This window comes from Salarias fasciatus, chromosome 13, assembly GCF_902148845.1.
Source record: "Salarias fasciatus chromosome 13, fSalaFa1.1, whole genome shotgun sequence".
Taxonomy (NCBI): Eukaryota; Metazoa; Chordata; class Actinopteri; order Blenniiformes; family Blenniidae; genus Salarias; species Salarias fasciatus.
The window spans coordinates 29,219,788-29,238,619 of record NC_043757.1 but is presented as its reverse complement, the minus strand read 5'-3'; the positions used below and the strand labels follow the sequence as shown (position 1 = coordinate 29,238,619).

At 54.9% G+C, this 18,832-nt stretch overlaps 3 protein-coding genes across 3 annotated transcripts in view; 2 read left to right on the top strand and 1 right to left on the bottom strand.

The window, feature by feature from the left end:
* The first annotated feature begins 4,865 nt into the window (after positions 1-4,865).
* On the top strand, positions 4,866-5,968 carry sdhaf4 (succinate dehydrogenase complex assembly factor 4). Its single transcript, XM_030106023.1, has 2 exons — positions 4,866-5,214; positions 5,695-5,968. Exons 1-2 carry the CDS (start codon positions 4,998-5,000, stop codon positions 5,802-5,804), a joined length of 327 nt encoding a protein of 108 aa, XP_029961883.1. The 5' UTR covers positions 4,866-4,997; the 3' UTR covers positions 5,805-5,968.
* cep68 (centrosomal protein 68) overlaps positions 5,799-18,832 on the bottom strand; it is a 13,571-nt gene continuing 537 nt past the window's right edge. The window contains exons 2-9 of the mRNA XM_030107419.1: positions 17,573-17,785; positions 16,133-17,017; positions 15,746-16,093; positions 11,395-11,503; positions 11,148-11,308; positions 7,834-7,953; positions 6,949-7,030; positions 5,799-6,874 (exon numbers count right to left, since the gene is read on the bottom strand). Of these exons, the coding sequence (XP_029963279.1) occupies positions 6,690-6,874; positions 6,949-7,030; positions 7,834-7,953; positions 11,148-11,308; positions 11,395-11,503; positions 15,746-16,093; positions 16,133-17,017; positions 17,573-17,779 (2,097 nt within the window). The 5' untranslated portion in view covers positions 17,780-17,785 and the 3' untranslated portion in view covers positions 5,799-6,689. The remainder of the gene's footprint in view (positions 6,875-6,948; positions 7,031-7,833; positions 7,954-11,147; positions 11,309-11,394; positions 11,504-15,745; positions 16,094-16,132; positions 17,018-17,572; positions 17,786-18,832) is intronic.
* The window catches only part of LOC115398948 (ras-related protein ORAB-1-like), a 17,086-nt gene continuing 16,097 nt past the window's right edge, over positions 17,844-18,832 (top strand). Inside the window, exon 1 of the mRNA XM_030106022.1 lies at positions 17,844-17,862. The gene's annotated coding sequence lies outside the window, so the exon portion shown is untranslated. The remainder of the gene's footprint in view (positions 17,863-18,832) is intronic.

The following is an 18,832-nucleotide window of genomic DNA, read 5'->3' as shown; positions in this document are numbered from 1 at the left end:
CGGCTCTGCCCCAGCACCACGATCTGCCCCGAGGACCGGCTCTGCCCCAGCACCACGATCTGCCCCGAGGACCGGCTCTGCCCCAGCACCACGATCTGCCCCGAGGACCGGCTCTGCCCCAGCACCACGATCTGCCCTGAGGACCGGCTCTGCCCCAGCACCACGATCTGCCCCGAGGACCGGCTCTGCCCCAGCACCACGATCTGCCCTGAGGACCGGCTCTGCCCCAGCACCACGATCTGCCCCGAGGACCGGCTCTGCCCCAGCACCACGATCTGCCCCGAGGACCGGCTCTGCCCCAGCACCACGATCTGCCCCGAGGACCGGCTCTGCCCCAGCACCGCGATCTGCCCTGAGGACCGGCTCTGCCCCAGCACCACGATCTGCCCCGAGGACCGGCTCTGCCCCAGCACCACGATCTGCCCCGAGGACCGGCTCTGCCCCAGTACCACGATCTGCCCCAGCACCACGATCTGCCCCGAGGACCGGCTCTGCCCCAGTACCACGATCTGCCCCAGCACCGCGATCTGCCCTGAGGACCGGCTCTGCCCCAGCACCACGATCTGCCCCGAGGACCGGCTCTGCCCCAGCACCACGATCTGCCCTGTTAATAGACTTTTTGCCCCTTTGGGAGAAACAGAGCACTTGTTTCAGCACCTTTGTATGAATCTGCCACAGTAACAGGGACTGCGCAGACATCACCACAGAGCAGATATCTATTTTACACACTGTCCACAAAAAACATGGATATAAAGTAATTTCAATAAAATGAGAGGACTGACCTCTGACCTCAGTGCATCCTCCATCACATTTCCTGGACCCTGTCAAACCATGTTTACCTTATTAGGACTGTAATCGTGTGTGTGTGTGTGTGTGTGTGTGTGTGTGTGTGTGTGTGTGTGTGTGTGTGTTCTTGTATTTCTATCCTTGTCGGGGCCAAATGTCCCCACAAGGATAGCAAAACGTGGAACGACGTGCCTTGTGGGACCTTTTTCCGGTCCTAAGTAGGAGAAACAGTGTTTTCTTGACCATGTTGTTACTGAAAAAAGTAAAAGTGCAAAAACATTTCTTTAGGGTTAGGCTTTGTTGTGGTGTGGGTTAGGGTTAGGGTAAGGGTCAGGGTTAGGGGCTAGACATGAATGGGAATCAATGGACGGTCCCCACAAGGATAGAAATACAAGACTGAGCGTGTGTGTGTGTGTGTGTGTGTGTGTGTGTGTGTGTGTGTGTGCATGAGCACAGAGGGACAGCCCCCCCCTCTCTGAGGAGGATGGGGATGCACTGCAGACTCCTGACCCCCCATCACTTTGTTTTTAATGTTTACTTGCAGTGAAGGGTTCCGGGGGGTTAGGGTTAGGGTTAGGGGGGGTCCTCAGATTCCAGGATTTAAAAGAAACAAAAAATAGTTGAGCTTATTTTTAAAGTAGAAGCATCAATCATCTCCAGTACCTGTCCCCTCAGAGCAGACCCGTCCTGTTGGTCAGCAGGTCAGCAGGTCCACCGTCAGAACCACCTGGAGTCGGGTAAAGACAGTCTGTACCCGGACCAAGCCTCTGAGAGCAGGACCAGGTCAGCAGACCACGGTCTGGATGTGAGTCTGCGGTTCTGACTGAGCTCCCTTCAGTTCAGGATGTTCAGATCAGACTGATCACAGGATCAAAGAGATCAGAGGGCCAGACTGATCAGAGGGTGGAACCTGAACCCTCTGGTTCTGGACTGGATGAGTCTGGATGTCTGAACCCTGTTTTTTGTACAATTGGCTGTAGGACTGCAATGCATTCTGGGAAAAAGATGCAGATTGTGCCTTTCAGTGCAAAGCGTTTCAGGACAGAAGCAGAACATGTGGCTGACACGTCAGTAAGAAGACTTTTATTCTGTGGAGCGTCGTCCTGAGAGCTGCCGGACGCCTCCTGTCCAGCTGTGTGAGGACAGTGAACGGCGGACAGAGACGGACAGGGACATGGCGACGGGCGCAGAAGTGCCACGCCCGCTGATTCCCTCCTGCCACTGCCGATCCGCCTGACATTATTTTGCTCAAGTCTTCCCTCAGTGCAGCTGCACGTTTTCACAAACCCTGGAATGTTCCGCTGCTGCTGCACCTTCCAGTGGGTCAAACACTGAAAGTACAGATGATTCCATTCAGTTCAGCTTTATTTATAAAGCACCAGTTACAGTACAGTCACTTCCAGACACTGTACAGAGAAAACCCAACAGATCCACATGAGGGAAGGAAAACCTCCCTCCTGAACCCACTGGGCCCTCCTGAACCCACTGGGCCCTCCTGAACCCACTGGGCCCTCCTGAACCCACTGGGTCCTCCTGAAGCCACTGGGTCCTCCTGAAGCCACTGGGTCCTCCTGAAGCCACTGGGTCCTCCTGAAGCCACTGGGTCCTCCTGAAGCCACTGGGCCCTCCTGAAGCCACTGGGTCCTCCTGAAGCCACTGGGTCCTCCTGAAGCCACTGGGTCCTCCTGAAGCCACTGGGTCCTCCTGAAGCCACTGGGTCCTCCTGAAGCCACTGGGCCCTCCTGAACCCACTGGGTCCTCCTGAACCCACTGGGTCCTCCTGAAGCCACTGGGTCCTCCTGAAGCCACTGGGTCCTCCTGAAGCCACTGGGTCCGGCCGTCTCAGAGTCACAGCTGTAATGTGGTCACATGTCAAATGTCTTTTTCCCTTAACCCTTGAGCATTACTTTAGCAGCTATTGGTGCTAATGCTACCTCACCATCAACAGAACATTTAACCTGAAGGTTCGCGGGCTTCTCCATGTGATGCGTGCGCCTCCCAGTGGACACATGAGGAACTGCTGCTCTGACATGATCTGCCAGCCGGTTTGGCCCAAGAGCCACGTGTTTAACACCATTCACTCAATCAGGAGGCGGAGTGGACAAGGTAGCACCACCAGTGGTCCAGCAGCTGGAGGAGAGGCGACGGTGGACAGTCCCTGGAGAACCCGAGGGACATTCTGTCTGACATCCAGGCCGTGTTTCCTTTCCGTGGCCAAAAGGGGAAATACGAAATTCTAAAAATGCTTAGAATTTCATTTTATACTTAGAATAAGAAGAAAATCAAATCAGTAAGAGGAAGAAATGAAAAGTGGTGTTTTGTGTTTGGTGGTCCTCAGCAGGTGGAGCCTCTGGACAGAGTCCAGCAGGCGGTGGACAGACCACCTGGACGGACAGTCTGGGCCTGTCTCAGGTCCTAAAACAACAGAAAGTAGCATCTATCAAGGTGTAGCCAGCAGAAGCAAGCTGCTCCCTCAATACTGAGCGCTTCTACTCAGAAAACTCATCAGATTTTACCCGACACCTTTAATGGAAGGTTCTGAACAGGTTCTGAAACCAGCAGTCCTTCAGGCGTCTGTCCAGCAGCCTCTGGAGGGACGGAGCTGCTGTTTCTCCTGAAGACTGACGGAGTCAGAATATTCACTCTGCTCCGCCTCAACTCGCTGCTGGAGGCTGGACTGGCTGGGGGGGTCGAATAGAGTGATGGAGGCAGCTGTCCACAGCCTCCACCCGCCTCCACCTGGAGAACCACAGCCTCCACCTGGAGAACCACAGCCTCCCCCTGGAGAACCACAGCCTCCACCTGGAGAACCACAGCCTCCACCCGCCTCCATCTGGAGAACCACAGCCTCCACCGGGAGAACCACAGCCTCCCCCTGGAGAACCACAGCCTCCACCTGGAGAACCACAGCCTCCCCCTGGAGAACCGCAGCCTCCCCCTGGAGAACCGCAGCCTCCACCTGGAGAACCGCAGCCTCCACCTGGAGAACCACAGCCTCCACCTGGAGAACCACAGCCTCCCCCTGGAGAACCGCAGCCTCCACCTGGAGAACCACAGCCTCCACCTGGAGAACTGCAGCCTCCACCTGGAGAACCGCAGCCTCCCCCTGGAGAACCGCAGCCTCCCCCTGGAGAACCGCAGCCTCCACCTGGAGAACCACAGCCTCCACCCTCCTCCATCTGGAGAACCACAGCCTCCACCCGCCTCCATCTGGAGAACCGCAGCCTCCACCTGGAGAACCGCAGCCTCCCCCTGGAGAACCGCAGCCTCCACCCGCCTCCCCCTGGAGAACCACAGCCTCCACCTGGAGAACCACAGCCTCCACCCGCCTCCACCTGGAGAACCACAGCCTCCCCCTGGAGAACCGCAGCCTCCACCTGGAGAACCACAGCCTCCACCTGCCTCCACCTGGAGAACCACAGCCTCCACCTGCCTCCACCTGGAGAACCACAGCCTCCCCCTGGAGAACCACAGCCTCCACCCGCCTCCACCTGGAGAACCACAGCCTCCACCCGCCTCCACCTGGAGAACCGCAGCCTCCACCTGGAGAACCACAGCCTCCACCCGCCTCCACCTGGAGAACCACAGCCTCCACCTGGAGAACCGCAGCCTCCACCTGGAGAACCACAGCCTCCACCCGCCTCCACCTGGAGCCTGCACCCTCTGGGACGTGCAGCAGCAGGACATTATTCCTCCTCTTTCGAACAGGCCATCCTGGCCTGTGTTTGCATGCAGGATGTGGTCTTATTTGAGTGACCTTTGACCTGTACATACCGCTGTCTGACGGGATTTGATCTTTAATTTTCATGGAGTTTATTTCCACTGTAGCTGACAATCAGGATTCACAATAAACACATCAACAATCGGGTTAAATCAGCTGCTCTGCTTTTATTTTGGTGAGTAAGACTGGTCTGTTTTTCAAAGTAACGATGATGTGGAGATATAAACTAGAGCCGTTCTGGTTCTCAGATCAGTTCCGGTCCGGAGTCCGGGACGCACTGAGTGGATGCTGATAAAGGATGTCTTCCTGTCCAGGCGCCCTCTGCAGGCTGTATGGAGCATTGCAGCCAGACGTCTCGGCTCAGTCGCAGGATGATGACGTCGCACAGAGCGCAGGGACAATAACAACCTCCCGTCCCGGTGTTGTGCAAGTGATCCAGCTCCTCCGAGGTTCTCCGCAGGGCCCCGGTTCCAGGTGACCCCCCGCAGACATGCTCCTCCTGCGGCTCCGCTCCTCCGCCGGCGGCCTGCTGCTCGGCGGCCTCCGGGCAGGGCAGCGCGTCGCCGGGTCCGGAGGCTCCGGATGGAGCTCCCGGTTCCGATCCGCCAGCGGCGCGGTGAAGGAGGGCCAGCCGCTGAAGAAAGCCCGAACCCCGCAGGGACGCTTCGACAGCCCGGAGGACGCGAAGAGCAGGGACGCCCTGGAGAGTGAGTGTCCTCTGTCCCCCGTCCCCGCGGGTCTCCAGGTCAAAGTCAAAACTGCCTTATTTAACTCTGTGTTCTGGTTCTGCGGTCTCTGGAGCAGTCCTGACAGGACTGTTCTCTGGTCCACCGCAGACTCTGGACTGGGATCAGGTCTGCTCTGGACTGGGATCAGGTCTGCTCTGGACTGGGATCAGGTCTGCTCTGGACTGGGATCAGGTCTGCTCTGGACTGGGATCAGGTCTGTCAGTGTGACACAGGGATCAGTCGGTCCTGGTCTGTGATCAGCTGCACCTGACCTGACTCACATGAGCAGATAAAGCCCCGGGTCGTCTGTATTCCTGGTCACTGGAGGACCACCGCAGTGTGTGGCCCTGGTGGGGTCAAAGGTGAAGAGTGTGTCCGGGGCGGCCGGCGGAGGGGAGCAGGTGTGTGAGTGGACAAAGCGTCTTTTCTAACCCGAGCCGTCCTCTGCTTTCTGCTCAGAGTTCCCCGACGACGTGAACCCCGTCACCAAGGAGAAGGGCGGGCCCCGGGGCCCGGAGCCCACCCGCTACGGGGACTGGGAGAGGAAGGGCCGCTGCGTGGACTTCTAGTCCGTCCTGAGGTCTGCTCAGAGCGAGGCTGGGACCAGCCTGGACTTCCTGTTCCTCTTGCATGTGGATTTAGGTTCTGCTGGGTTCTTCCGCCCGGACTCGGCCTGCTGTTCTTCATGTGGCGTTCTGCTGCTCGCTCTCCGCTCAATAAACCGCTGACATGTTGGGAGTGTGGGTTCTACTCTGTTCACTCTGAGAACCAAACAGCTGATCGTACGGGGCCCAGCTGATCGTGCGGGGCCCAGCTGATCGTGCGGGGCCCAGCTGATCGTGCGGGGCCCAGCTGATCGTGCGGGGCCCAGCTGATCGTGCGGGGCCCAGCTGATCGTGCGGGGCCCAGCTGATCGTGCGGGGCCCAGCTGATCGTGCAGGGCCCAGCTGATCGTGCAGGGCCCAGCTGATCGTGCAGGGCCCAGCTGATCGTGCTGAATGAATGAAAGAATGAAAGAATGAATGAATGTTGTGGATCAACGCTGTGGTGAAATATTGAACTTTTAACAGAGCTCTCCTGACAGAAAGTCTTCAGTCTCACATGAGAAGTCCTGACTGCTCCTGGCTGGACCCAGGTGAAGGGCTGACCGGCCTCACGACAGCTTCTCTTCTTCACCTTCAACCTGATGAAAGACCAGTCAGCCTTTTGAGACACTGCAGGAAAACAGCTTTACCCGTTCAGAGGAGGAGACGGCCGGAAGACAGGAGGAGGAGGAGGAGACGGCAGGAAGAGAGGAGGAGGAGGAGGAGGAGATGGCAGGAAGGGAGGATCAGGAGGAGGGGGAGGAGAGGAGCATAAAGCCTCTCTGGATCCACTCTGCTCCTGGACGCTTGAGTTAGAAACAGTCCTGAAATGTCCTGACTTGTCCTGCCAGAGGACACTGGACGCTGCTGTTAGTGGGCCTGGAGCAGCTCCACTGCGTCCTCTCTGCTCCGCTGGGTGGAGGGCTGGGTGGAGGGCTGGGTGGAGGGCTGGGTGGAGGACTGGGTGGAGGACTGGGTGGAGGACAGGACGAGTCGGCCGTGGCTCTGCAGCTCTCTGGACTGATGCTCGATGAGACGCAGAGTGTCTCTCAGCACTGGACAGAAGAGAGACAGGCTGAGGAGCAGCTCACTGAGCTGGACAGGTGGAGCAGGTGGAGCAGCAGCTGACCTGGACAGGTGGAGCTGACGGAGCTGAGGAGGAGCTGGCCACTGTGCAGGACGCCGGCACTCACAGCCTGCTGGAAGCTCTGCTGTCACACACACACACACACACACACACACACACACACACACACACACACACACACACACACACACACACACACACACACACACACACAGCTCACATGACCCCACATGACCCTGGATGACCCCTGGCCAGCCTCTCCACTCATCTTACTTAGACCATTCCCACCACCAGCCATAACATTAAGACCGAGCTTGGTGTGGGGCAGCAGTAGCACCCCAAGAAATAGGATAAATATTTTTCTGTGTGTGGATAGTAGAATTAGTTTTCTGGTTAATTGATGAGTTTGCCAATAAAATGTTTTTTCGTGTATTTAACATTTTATTTCATTTCTTACAAAAACATTTTTTAAAAAAGGTGTGTGGTGTGAATCAGCCAATAGGAGCTGGCAGTTCGTCTGGCTGCAACTCGGAATGAAACCTGGAGGCTTTTAGCTGAAACGGCGCTGAAGGATGAGAAGAGGAGGAAGAAGACGACAGCAGGCTGAGGCCAGCCCCGGGCTGAACTGACTGTGTGTGTGTGTGTGTGTGTGTGTGTGTGTGTGTAAGTTTACATTCAGTGGTGTGTTTAAGTGGCAGCTTGTAAAGGTTTTATTTTGATCATTTTGGCTGAATATCTTGTGTATTGTGTTGCAAAGCAACATTTTAACTGTCAGATTTTCCTGGATGTGTGCGACTGTTCCATGCGCAGGGCGGTGTGCGCAATTTGTGGGTGTTATGGCAGAAAATGAACCACAGAGCCTTAAATCCCCAGCCCTCTCTCAGCACCTGCAAAAAACCATGTCTGGCGCCGCCACGCCGTCCTCACCTGGTACTGCTCCAGGGCGGACTTGACGCTGTGGACGTCCTCAGTGGACGCAGGACGCTGCTGCGTCTCCGACAGAGCCTGCAGCTGTTGGATGAGCAGCTGCAGCTGCGAGCAGAACACCTGCAACACAGGATCAGCTGGTCTTACCAGACACGTCCAAACCGTCCCCAGCAGGTCAACGCAGGAGACGCCCGCTTCACTGGACAGACGCTGAAACCCGGGGAGCAGGTCCAGGTGGTCCAGGAAGACAGCCAGTCCAAGGAGGACTCCGTCCAACAGGCTGACTAACTGTGCTGAACATTCTACTGAACACTACTGAACACCCTGCTTAACACTACTGAACACTCTACTGAACACTACTGAACACCCTGCTTAACACTACTGAACACTCTACTGAACACTCCACTGAACACCCTGCTGAACACTCTACTGAACACTCTACTGAACACTACTGAACACCCTGCTGACAACTCTGCTGAACACCCAGCTGAACACTACTGAACACCCTGCTGACAACTCTGCTGAACACCCAGCTGAACACTACTGAACACCCTGTTTAACACTACTGAACACTCCACTGAACACCCTGCTGAACACTCTACTGAACACTCCACTGAACACCCTGCTTAACACTACTGAACACCCTGCTGAACACTCTACTGAACACTACTGAACACCCTGCTGAACACTCTGCAGAACACCAAGCTGAACACTGTACTGAACACTACTGAACACTCTGCTGAACCCTGCTGAACACTACTGAACACCCTGCTTAACACTACTGAACACTCTACTGAACACTCCACTGAACACCCTGCTGAACACTCTACTGAACACTCTACTGAACACTACTGAACACCCTGCTGACAACTCTGCTGAACACCCAGCTGAACACTACTGAACACCCTGCTGACAACTCTGCTGAACACCCAGCTGAACACTACTGAACACCCTGTTTAACACTACTGAACACTCCACTGAACACCCTGCTGAACACTCTACTGAACACTCCACTGAACACCCTGCTTAACACTACTGAACACCCTGCTGAACACTCTGCAGAACACCAAGCTGAACACTGTACTGAACACTACTGAACACTCTGCTGAACCCTGCTGAACACTACTGAACACCCTGCTGAACACTACTGAACACCCTGCTGAACACTACTGAACACTCTGCTGAACCCTGCTGAACACTACTGAACACCCTGCTGAACACTACTGAACACTCTGCTGAACCCTGCTGAACACTACTGAACACCCTGCTTAACACTACTGAACACTCTACTGAACACTCCACTGAACACCCTGCTGAACACTCTACTGAACACTCTACTGAACACTACTGAACACCCTGCTGACAACTCTGCTGAACACCCAGCTGAACACTACTGAACACCCTGCTGACAACTCTGCTGAACACCCAGCTGAACACTACTGAACACCCTGTTTAACACTACTGAACACTCCACTGAACACCCTGCTGAACACTCTACTGAACACTCCACTGAACACCCTGCTTAACACTACTGAACACCCTGCTGAACACTCTACTGAACACTACTGAACACCCTGCTGAACACTCTGCAGAACACCAAGCTGAACACTGTACTGAACACTACTGAACACTCTGCTGAACCCTGCTGAACACTACTGAACACCCTGCTTAACACTACTGAACACTCTACTGAACACTCCACTGAACACCCTGCTGAACACTCTACTGAACACTCTACTGAACACTACTGAACACCCTGCTGACAACTCTGCTGAACACCCAGCTGAACACTACTGAACACCCTGCTGACAACTCTGCTGAACACCCAGCTGAACACTACTGAACACCCTGTTTAACACTACTGAACACTCCACTGAACACCCTGCTGAACACTCTACTGAACACTCCACTGAACACCCTGCTTAACACTACTGAACACCCTGCTGAACACTCTGCAGAACACCAAGCTGAACACTGTACTGAACACTACTGAACACTCTGCTGAACCCTGCTGAACACTACTGAACACCCTGCTGAACACTACTGAACACCCTGCTGAACACTACTGAACACTCTGCTGAACCCTGCTGAACACTACTGAACACCCTGCTGAACACTACTGAACACTCTGCTGAACCCTGCTGAACACTACTGAACACCCTGCTTAACACTACTGAACACTCTACTGAACACTCCACTGAACACCCTGCTGAACACTCTACTGAACACTCTACTGAACACTACTGAACACCCTGCTGACAACTCTGCTGAACACCCAGCTGAACACTACTGAACACCCTGCTGACAACTCTGCTGAACACCCAGCTGAACACTACTGAACACCCTGTTTAACACTACTGAACACTCCACTGAACACCCTGCTGAACACTCTACTGAACACTCCACTGAACACCCTGCTTAACACTACTGAACACCCTGCTGAACACTCTACTGAACACTACTGAACACCCTGCTGAACACTCTGCAGAACACCAAGCTGAACACTGTACTGAACACTACTGAACACTCTGCTGAACCCTGCTGAACACTACTGAACACCCTGCTTAACACTACTGAACACTCTACTGAACACTCCACTGAACACCCTGCTGAACACTCTACTGAACACTCTACTGAACACTACTGAACACCCTGCTGACAACTCTGCTGAACACCCAGCTGAACACTACTGAACACCCTGCTGACAACTCTGCTGAACACCCAGCTGAACACTACTGAACACCCTGTTTAACACTACTGAACACTCCACTGAACACCCTGCTGAACACTCTACTGAACACTCCACTGAACACCCTGCTTAACACTACTGAACACCCTGCTGAACACTCTGCAGAACACCAAGCTGAACACTGTACTGAACACTACTGAACACTCTGCTGAACCCTGCTGAACACTACTGAACACCCTGCTGAACACTACTGAACACCCTGCTGAACACTACTGAACACTCTGCTCAACCCTGCTGAACACTACTGAACACCCTGCTGAACACTACTGAACACCCTGCTGAACACTACTGAACACTCTGCTGAACCCTGCTGAACACTACTGAACACCCTGCTGAACACTCTGCAGAACACCAAGCTGAACACTGTACTGAACACTACTGAACACTCTGCTGAACCCTGCTGAACACTACTGAACACCCTGCTGAGCACTACTGAACACCCTGCTGAACACTACTGAACACCCTGCTGAACACTCTGCTGAACACTGTACTGAACACTGTACTGAACACCCTGCTGAACACCCTGCTGGGGGTGGAGATGTGAGCAGTGTGATGGTGTTTCTACCTGAATGTGCTGCATCAGAGAGTTGCTCTGGTCCTGCTCCTCCAGGCTGAACCCCGCCCCCCCCCAGCCGGGCCCCCGCCCCTCCAGTGGTCCGGTGCCGCCCGGGCCCCTGAGGCCGGCTGCGGGGGGGCCGGAGGCGGTCCTGAACAGGGCTGCTGCTGCTGTGGGGGCAGAAACAAAAAGATCCTGCTGATAAGATGCAGATGCAGAAGCAGCGGGAACAGGAAGAGGATGTGACCACACCCACCCGTCTGCTCCGTCCCTTCAGATCTGTGCCGTCTGTCCTCCGCTGGCTCAGCGCCGACTTGGTTGGACCCCAGCAGGAGGGTGGGGGTCTTGGCTGTCACCTCCCTGACCTGCAGACACCAGGTCGTCACTGCAGTCCGTCTGCTGTCTGCTCTTCAATAGTCACGTTTACATGGACCACGTATAAGCGGATTGTACGTGGAGCTGATTGTAAAATGTGTCATGTAAACGACCGGGTGGATCCGCTTCACTCGGAGCGGATTGTAATTTGGAGCCGATTGTACGAGGTGGTCTACGCCGATCGACAATCCGCTCCGTGTCCCTTATAAACGAGCCTGACAGCGGAGCAGATTGAACTGGGGGAGTGTTTGTTCTGCGCATGCCTTCCCTCATAGGTAGTGACGTGTGACGTGCCAGTAAACGGGAAGCAGCACAGTCAAAAAACCAGCAGAGAACGCCACGGTGGTTGAAAAACACTTTTTTAGTAAAAAAACCCTGACAGAAAAAACATTGGAAAGGCGAGATGGAACCAAATCGCGCAATAGCGAGTTGTATAAAGAGCTCTATAGCAGAATACAAGCGATCGCTGGCTCGTGTTATGGATTAACTGGTTCCTGTGTTAACGAATGACGGCGGAGGTCTGTGTAAACATCTGCTGATTACAGCAGTTGTTAAAGTAAGACTCACAAATTACTTTAAACGTATACACTCACTGTAACTGTCGATAACCGACGTTCGCCAGAGCGACTAGATGTTTCAATCATGTATTGGTCACAAGTTAACACGGGCACCAGTTAATTCGAAACATCGACACGCGGAGCAGAGCTCACACCGAGACGTGGCGCTCGGTGCAGCGGTGCAGCAGCTAGGGGAGCAGCTGCTCCTTCAGCAGCCTATCATGGACTTTTGGGACATTATTTGAGCAGATATCAGCAGATAAAAACTCTCTGCTCGGCGCTGAGGACTGCTGCTGCGGAGCTAAAGACCTGCAAGTTCCTCGTGAGACTTTGTGCGCATGTCACAGGACTCTATAATCCGCTTCACCCAGGGTCCTTGTAAACGAGGATTCATCGTGGATCGCTTTGTATGCCGTACATGTATACACTCCGTTTAATACGATTGTTTACAATCGGATTGAAAAAAACACCCATGTAAACTGGGCCATTGATTCCACAGAATAACCTCGACCACTGCAGCATGTCTCTAGATAAAGCTAGGTTTACACTTGAACGATTCTGTGGCATGCATTGAACGAATCGAGTCGCAAACTACTCGTAAAGTGGCGTGAAGTGTGCGTAAGTGTGCGTAAACCCGTTGTGACTGCGTACTATGTTGGGACGAGAATTTTGGAATGTTCAAAATTCGTGAATGCGTCGTGCCAGTTCGCGACACTGACGGGCGCATTCGTGAACTGTCTGTGAACTGGTCGTGAACTGTGCTTGAACTATTCGTGAACTGGTAGTGAACAGTGCGGGAGCCTGCCGGGTCATGACTCCAGATTGGCACGCCTTGCCACGACAACAGGGCAACATCGGGGCGACAGCAGCTCAGATGGTAGAGCGGGTCGTCTCGTAACTGGAAGGTTGGCGGTTCGATCCCCGCTCCCGCAGGCGTAAAACTGTCATTGTGTCCTTGGGCAAGACACTTCACCCACCTTGCCTAAGTGTGAGAGTGAATGGTTGGTGGTGGGAGGGGCCGATGGCGTCAGTCTGCCCCCCCCAGGGCAGCTGTGGCTACAGCAGCAGCTTACCACCACCCAGTATGGAGAGAATGAAGAATGCAATGTAAAGCGTCTTTGAGTGTCCTGAAAAGTGCTGTATAAAACCCATGCATTATTAAAATCGTGTAAGTGTAAACCTAGCTTAACCAGAGTTCTTCCTCAGTGTCTTAAGAGCACAACCCACAATCTCAGCTCTGCTGCTCATCCCACAAATGCATGCTGGCTGAAAATGTGGTACCTTTTAAAAGACAAACTTACTTTCCAGGAGTTGAATCATTTACTGCCACAAGGAGTTCTGACATGGAGGAAGTATAACCCACTGAACACAAACCTCCGGACTTTAGGTCACTCCATCCTTTAAAGGGGCTGTATCCTGCTTTTTTAGCTCGTCCAAACCCTAGAAATGGCTCTAACATGGTAATAGTTTATTTTTGGCGCAAAGGAAAAGTAATTTTGTGTGAAATAAAAGATTTTCTGGGGCTAATTCTGAAACCCGGAAGAGAAAACGCTCTGGTTCACTGAAATCCCGCCTCTCCCCCTGTGGACTTTGACTGACAGCTACTTCAACCAATCAGAGCTTCAAAACAAATACGCTAGCTAGCTTTAGCTCTTTAGCTCTAGCTTCTCTACACGCAAAGACACGCGAAAACGTCTTTTCCTTTTAGAAACTCACCAAGCGCAGACCCTTCAGACCCTCCAGACCCTTCAGACCCTCCAGACCCTCCAGACCCTTCAGACCCTCCAGACCCTTCAGACCCTTCAGACCCTCCAGACCCTTCAGACCCTCCAGACCCTTCAGACCCTTCAGACCCTTCAGACCCTTCAGACCCTCCAGACCCTCCAGACCCTCCAGACCCTTCAGACCCTCCAGACCCTTCAGACTCTTCAGACCCTTCAGACTCTTGCTCTTGCTTGACTGTTGCTTTCAGACGATGGTTAAAGTTTATCTCCGTAATCAGAGTTAGAAAAAAGCAGCAGCGCTGATTGCCGAGGGCCTGGAGGAGGGAGGGGGGCTCAGGGGAGCCATCTTCACTGTGTGACGTCAACGTGGGAAAACAGAGCGTTTTCACGGTGTGGGAGGGGCTGCCTCTCTGAGCAGCACAACAAGGAGGAAAGCTCAAACATGCAGGCACGAAGGATAAAAACGCTTTGGGGGTGTTTTTGGTGAGTACATAGCCATATAACAAGGTTAAAACATACAAAAAGTGAATTTTGCATGATACAGCCCCTTTAAATCTGCTGAGTCCTCGCCAGCAGCTTGCAGACAGAACTGTGAGGCACCGGGGTGTGAGTCAGTGAGAGCTCTACATCCACAGGAGGACACATAAGTGTGAAGTCCTGAACGCAGAACGACCAAGTGTTCACTCCCACCACCGTAAAAAAACAACTGATCTAAGATAGAGTTCACCATGATGGTTCCACTGGTGGTTCTCACGGAACGGGATCAACTCACTGTAATGTGATCAACTCACTGCAATGTGATCAATTCTCTGTAATGTGATTACTTCAGTGCAAAGTGATCAATCCACCGTAATGTGATCGACAGGAGGTGATCAATCGCCGTCAGAAATTAGCCCATGGCTACATTCCGGCATATTTATGGTGCATTCACACCGGACGCGTCGTGGGCGTCGTCGACGCTCGGGACGCCTCGAAGCTGACGCTTGTGACGCTTTAAACACGACGCTTGACACCGGGTGGTCACAAAGCTCGCGACGCTCTTGATGCACGTCAGTTTATTGGCGCGCTGGAGGCTGATTTCTGTTTCCAGCTCTGGCGGATCGCATCAGGAGAGCGGCTTGGCTTTATTTGTTAAATAAAGCTAGAACGCGTCGGCGGCGGAAAAGTGGCTATTGGCTGCTCTGCTCCTCTCTGCTCTGACTGCAGCAGGGGGCGCTGCTGAGACTGACCGCTGTGAGAGCTTTGGGACGGGGGAGGGGCTCACGCAGCACCCGCCGCTCATTGAGGACAGCAGCGAGACGTCCTGTCACGTCTCCAGAGCACCGGAGAAGGTCGCTAGATCTGTCGCTAGTTGCTTTTGACAAAAAAACGTCGCCAAGAGGCTTTGGAAAGTCGCCAGATTTAGCGAGAAAGTCGTCGAGTTAGCAACACTGGCTGGTTGGCCCGCATCGGTGCTCGGACCACTCGTAGTGACGTAGCACCGGAGGGATCGTCTCTGATTGGTTGACGCTCAGCGGCAGCGCGTCGAAAGTTCAGTTTTCCCAACTCTCAAAAAGCGACGCTCACGACGCTCTTGATGCCGGGGACGCGCGTCGTGGGCGTCGACGCTCGAAACGCTGGAAAAGCAACGCTCATGACGCTCCTGATGCGCCGCCCCGCCGCCCGCCGCTCCACGACGCTCGTCCACCATAGACTTTGCATAGAAAAGCGCCGCTCACGACGCTTGCGACGTGTCCGGTGTGAATGCACCACATGTTGTTCATTAATATGCACTGTCCCTATCACATAAATAAATAAATAAATAAATAAATAAATAAATAAATAAAATAGAAGGAGCAGACCTGGCGGTATGGTTGTCTCCATCACTGACAGACGGTCTGCCTCCATCTCTACAGACTACTGAGTCCCTGAAGAGCCAATGAGAGCAGTGGGCGTGGCCGAGCTACATCACCTGTGTGGACAGCAGCCGCAGGACCTCCAGGTGCTCCGGGAGAGCCCTGAACTCCTCCTCCACCTCCCCGCAGACAAAGCTGGACCGGGGCAGGAGCCGGGTGGAGGCGGCGTGGAGCCGGGTGGAGGCGGGGTGGAGCTGGGTGGAGGCAGCGTGGGGCCAGGTGGAGGCGGGGTGGAGCTGGGTGGAGGCGGCGTGGGGCCAGGTGGAGGCGGGGTGGAGCCGGGTGGAGGCGGCGTGGGGCCAGGTGGAGGCGGGGTGGAGCTGGGTGGAGGCGGGGTGGAGCTGGGTGGAGGCGGGGTGGAGCTGGGTGGAGGTGGGGTGGGCCCGGGTGGAGGCGTTGTGGAGCTGGGTGGAGGCGGGGTGGAGCCGGGTGGAGGCGGGGTGGAGCTGGGTGGAGGCGGGGTGGAGCCGGGTGGAGGCGGGGTGGAGCTGGGTGGAGGCGGGGTGGGCCCGGGTGGAGGCGGCATGGAGCTGGGTGGAGGCGGGGTGGGGCCGGGTGGAGGCGGCTTGGAGCCGGCCCCTTCGGTCCTCGCTGCAGTCCGGGGCGTCAGAAGATGAAGCCCCGGGTTTGGGTGGGGGCGAGTCACCCGAGGACCCGAGGAGGACCTGCAGGGCGGAGCACCTCTGAGCTGTCGGCTCACTGGTGGAGCAGGCTAGCCCCAACAGGCAGGTGGAGCTGTCCACACAGTCCAGTCCAATTCCAGAGTCCTGCAGGTGCGAGTCCTCCGGCAGCCCGGACAGGTCCCCCTCACTGCCCCTCCGCCCCGGTCTCAGGGGGTAGGTGTAGTCCAGCAGGGCTTCGTACGCCTGCTGAGGATCCCAGGATGAGGACCGGCGGTCTACAGATGGAGGAGGAGTTGCGGGGATGACACAGGCCCAGTAGTCCTCCTGATGACGAGACTCCCCTGAGAGACCAGGGCCTCCACCCCGCCCCCCTACACCCTCCAGCCAGGACCTGGTCAGCCTGCTGTAGCGGTCTGAGCGGGGGGCGGAGGTGGGATGCAGGAGGGCGGAGGTGGGATGTAGGGGGGCGGAGGTGGGATGTAGGGGGGCGGAGGTGGGATGTAGGGGGGCGGAGGTGGGATGCAGGAGGGTGGAGGTGAGTGGCGGCCTCAGAGTCCTGAAAGGGGGGGTGGGCTGGTCTCTGAGCTCACACAGGTCCAGGCCTGAAGCACAGTCCTCTCTGGACCCCGTCTCACTGGGACTCAGGCTGGAGCTCCCTGACTGCTGCTCCACCCAGAGGACAGAGTTCTCCACCTCTGGCTTCACCTACAGCAGGAAACACAGATCTGTCAGGGTTCTGTCAGGGTTCTGTCAGGGTTCTGTCAGGGTTCTGTCTGGGTTCTGTCTGGGTTCTGTCAGGGTTCTGTCTGGGTTCTGTCTGGGTTCTGTCAGGGTTCTGTCAGGGTTCTGTCAGGGTTCTGTCTGGCGGTGTGTGGGTCCATCAGGGAGGATCAGGGAGGCTCTGATCTGTCATGTTCTGCAGGTTCTGGTCTGTGGTGTTCTGCAGGTTCTGGCCTGTGGTGTTCTGCAGGTTCTGGCCTGTGGTGTTCTGCAGGTTCTGGCCTGTGGTGTTCTGCAGGTTCTGGCCTGTGGTGTTCTGCAGGTTCTGGCCTGTGGTGTTCTGCAGGCTCTGGCCTGTGGTGTTCTGCAGGTTCTGGTCAGAACCATCAGAGGCTGTGGTCAGTAAAGGGACTCCTTCCCCCAGATCGGTCAGATTACTGCTGTCAGCCTGATTCCATGCTGTTTCCAGATGCTGGTGTGTTCTCATGAGAAGAGAGGTAGGTAGAGGAGGGAGGTTCTCTGAGTTCCAGACGTTCTCACCTCCTGTGAGCGCTCCACTGGACCGGTCCTCTTCAGGATGGAGGCGTGCTGTCCATCGGAGAACAGAGGCTTCCTCGCCACGTAGCGCTGCGCGCTCATGTACCTGGATGCCGTCGCCATGGTTACACTTCTGGGCGGCTCTGTCTGGACCTCGGTGCTTCCCGGGGTTCTCCGGGCCTGACGCGTCCACCGTCCCTGTGTCTCCATCGTCCACTGCAGGACAGAAGCAGGCCGAGACATGGTGTCATTCTGGGCTCTGCTGGACTCCGACACCAGTCACAGAAGAGGAGGTTCTGCTGCCACACACACACACGCACACACACGCACACACACACACACACACTCGGGCTGCAGGTCCTGATGAGGCTCACTGAGCAGGAACTGATCACATCAACACCACATGTTCAGACCTGCCTGAGCTCTGTGGACCAGGCTGCTGCGCCGGGCCCTGAACACACCAGTCCCTGAACACACCAGTCCCTGAACACACCGGTCCCTGAACGCACCGGTCCCTGAACGCACCGGTCCCTGAACACACCGGTCCCTGAACGCACCGGTCCCTGAACGCACCGGTCCCTGAACGCACCGGTCCCTGAACACACCGGTCCCTGAACACACCGGTCCCTGAACGTCCTTGAACACACCAGGCCCTGAACGCACCAGTCCCTCCTCAGCCCCACCAGCAGGACCAGATCTGATCCAGACCATAGAGCATCTTAATCCTCTGACATCAGATCCTAGAGCATCTTCCTCCCTCTAACGGTGCTTCAGATGAGCGGTGCAGACAGCTGAACTAATGCTAACAGTATAGTAATAATAAAGCAGGAATGTGAAGATGAACGCCGTGAGCAAACACCACATAATAACCACTTCTCATTTCCACCAATGAGCAACGAAAAGACATTTCTTCTAGTCAGTCACTGCTTGTCAGTTTCCACAGTGCTGCTGCTGCTGTCCAAGTTATTGATGAGTTCTGAAGATGAAATCTAAATGTCCAGAGGAGTAAAACTCCATGGAATTATTTCAACAACTATCTTTGGAAAACTCAACAGTTAGATGCAATCACAAACTTATCTCATGTTAGTATTTTTGAGATTTCCTGTTAAATTAATTCTACTATACATTACAAATAGTAAAAAAATGCACACACACAGACACACACAGATATAACACAAATGAGTGTTCCATCTGTCAGTGTTTATATAAAGTTTTCTGTCTTTAGTGACGTGAAACACGCGTCGCAGCGTTACAATACACATT

What these genes read in the sequence shown, in the direction of transcription:
- sdhaf4 (XM_030106023.1), top strand. Translation starts at nt 4,998, where the DNA reads ATGCTCCTCCTGCGGCTCCGCTCCTCCGCCGGCGGCCTGCTGCTCGGC. An exon ending in GAGCAGGGACGCCCTGGAGA is followed by an intron (nt 5,215 to 5,694) that starts GTGAGTGTCCTC and finishes CTTTCTGCTCAG; the next exon opens with AGTTCCCCGACGACGTGAAC.